This window comes from Notothenia coriiceps, unplaced genomic scaffold (genome assembly GCF_000735185.1).
Source record: "Notothenia coriiceps isolate Sejong01 unplaced genomic scaffold, NC01 NC01_scaffold00035820, whole genome shotgun sequence".
Classification (NCBI taxonomy): domain Eukaryota; kingdom Metazoa; phylum Chordata; class Actinopteri; order Perciformes; family Nototheniidae; genus Notothenia; species Notothenia coriiceps.
Window position 1 is genome coordinate 4,459 of NW_011368521.1, and position 2,180 is coordinate 6,638.

The window sequence follows — 2,180 nt, forward strand, 5'->3', positions numbered from 1 at the left end:
CCACTACCAGGGTCAAGCTAAGCCACTCCCCTTCAGACCGAACCCAACTATCCATTCACCACCACCAGAGTCTAGACTCTAGACCTTTGGGGTTTCATCGGATCGGTTCTCCCCTCCCGAATGATACTCCCGCAAAACGGGGCCTAATCGCAAAACTCCATTACATTCATTTGTATATTCCTGGCAACAAATATGTATTCGTACATCAAAACCGTCTCTCCTGATTGAACTGCAGTAAGTCAAAAACGTATATTCAGTATGAATTTAGCATTTTGTATAGATAGGAAACAGCATTTTAGTGCAAGAACCCAAATAAAAAATCTTTAGAGTCTACAGTTTCTCTACTTTGTGTTTGTAAATGCAGGTTCTTAATGTAAGACAATCATTTAACATGCTAAATTATCTCAAACCTTTTTTCTCCACTGTCTTGGCGTCGGGCTCTTTGGCCTTTCCAGAGTGCATACAGGGACACTCTGAAAACACAAAGAAAGCAGGTACATGTGATATAGAAGCTCTGAGTATCAAATTAATTGTATTCATTATCGGTTATAGATACAAGTATGAGATGTAATGGAGATATGTGAAATTAAACACCCTAATAAGCTATCTGAATGACTTGAGAGGAAGTAAAGTATATATAACTGACATATCTAGAGAGAGTTCATGTATTATAAATGAACTAGCTAGAAAAAGCACCTAACACACCAAATACTCTTAACCCTTATTATTAAATGGTCCAAAACACGTTATTTCCTCAGTCAAAACATTAGTTTAAAATGAGTTACAAATAATAAACAAGTATATATGACAACGGGGGAAATAATGGTAGAAATTAAAAGCATTTCAGAGTGGAATAAGTTATTCTTTATCTGTCATCCTCTGACCTGCTGCTTCAGCCTCTTCCTGCTCAGCTTCAGGGACGGGTTTGATCACATCCACCGACGCCTTCTCCTCCTCATCGTCGTCTTCATCGTACTCTTCTTCTTTTTTATCTTCAGGCTCGTCTACAGATTTCTTCAGTTCAGGTGTGGGCTCTTCATCTTCCCCCTCATCATCATCATCTTCCTCGAGAGCAGCAGGCTGAGAGAGGACTGAGGAGAAACAGATTTTATTTTGTGAGCTGACAATTAGAGTTATAGATATATTAACTGACAGGAGTCAAAGTATTTCTACCTAAGAAGTGTAAGGAATAGTTTGTGGTTGTTTCGTTGATCAGATTCAGGTTTGGCTTGATTGAGAAATATAATAGGAACAAATAAATTAAGGCTAAAGCACAACAAAACAAAATCTGATGGACCTTTGTGACCCAAAACTAGGTACCTAGCATATTACAAATTACTTGAGACCAATGTATGGATTTTTTAAATCTTTTTCATATCTTTGTGTTTAGTAGAGACAATAAATATGAGTGGATAAAAAGCACCTAATTTAGCTTTAAAATTCAACAATAAATTCAACTTATGTTTATTATATTTTATTCATATCAATTTAAGGATTGTGTTTTTTTGTTTTGTTAGATGCATTGGACTGTAAGGAAGTATGTAAGAAGCGTGAAACCTAAAAACATTAGATTTAATAAGCTTATCAATTATACGTTTTTCCTTGATTTCTTTGCAGCACCACACATGAATGGGGTTCGAGTCAAATGTAAGTTTATGCCGTCCAGCTTTTAACAAATATTATGCAAATATGTGACACGTACTGTACTGTATGGCTGTTCAGAGAAAGAAGGTGGGAAAAGTAATAATATTGATTTCACGTCCTATACAAATAATAACTGTAGAATTAAAATTACATTTTTAGAGAAACAGGGACATTTTTACAATGTTTTAATTAGTTTTAATTATGTGTGTACATCTCAGCAGTTGTGTGTGTGTCAAATCAGATCAAATCAAGTTTTATTTATATAGCACATGTATAAAAAAAATGTGGTCGAGCCAAATTGCTGTACATATAATAAAAAATAGCCTAGAGTAGAGATACTTATACAAGTGTGTGTGTCTGTCTGTCTGTCTGTCTGTCTGTCTGTCTGTCTGTCTGTCTGTCTGTCTGTCTGTCTGTCTGTCTGTCTGTCTGTCTGTCTGTGTGTGTGTGTGTGTGTGTGTGTGTGTGTGTGTGTGTGTGTGTGTGTGTGTGTGTGTGTGTGTGTGTGTGTGTGTGTGTGTGTGTGTGTGTGTGTG

The 2,180-nt window shown here is 36.3% G+C and overlaps 1 protein-coding gene across 1 annotated transcript; it reads right to left on the reverse strand.

Annotated features, from left to right (window-relative positions):
* Positions 1-410: 410 nt before the first annotated feature.
* Positions 411-1,091, reverse strand: LOC104963217 (acidic leucine-rich nuclear phosphoprotein 32 family member B-like; the record flags this gene model as incomplete). The annotated part of the gene is made up of 2 exons (XM_010791787.1): positions 411-473; positions 885-1,091. Coding segments are annotated over 2 exons (270 nt in total), but the record flags the coding sequence as incomplete, so codon positions are not given.
* Positions 1,092-2,180: the final 1,089 nt, after the last annotated feature.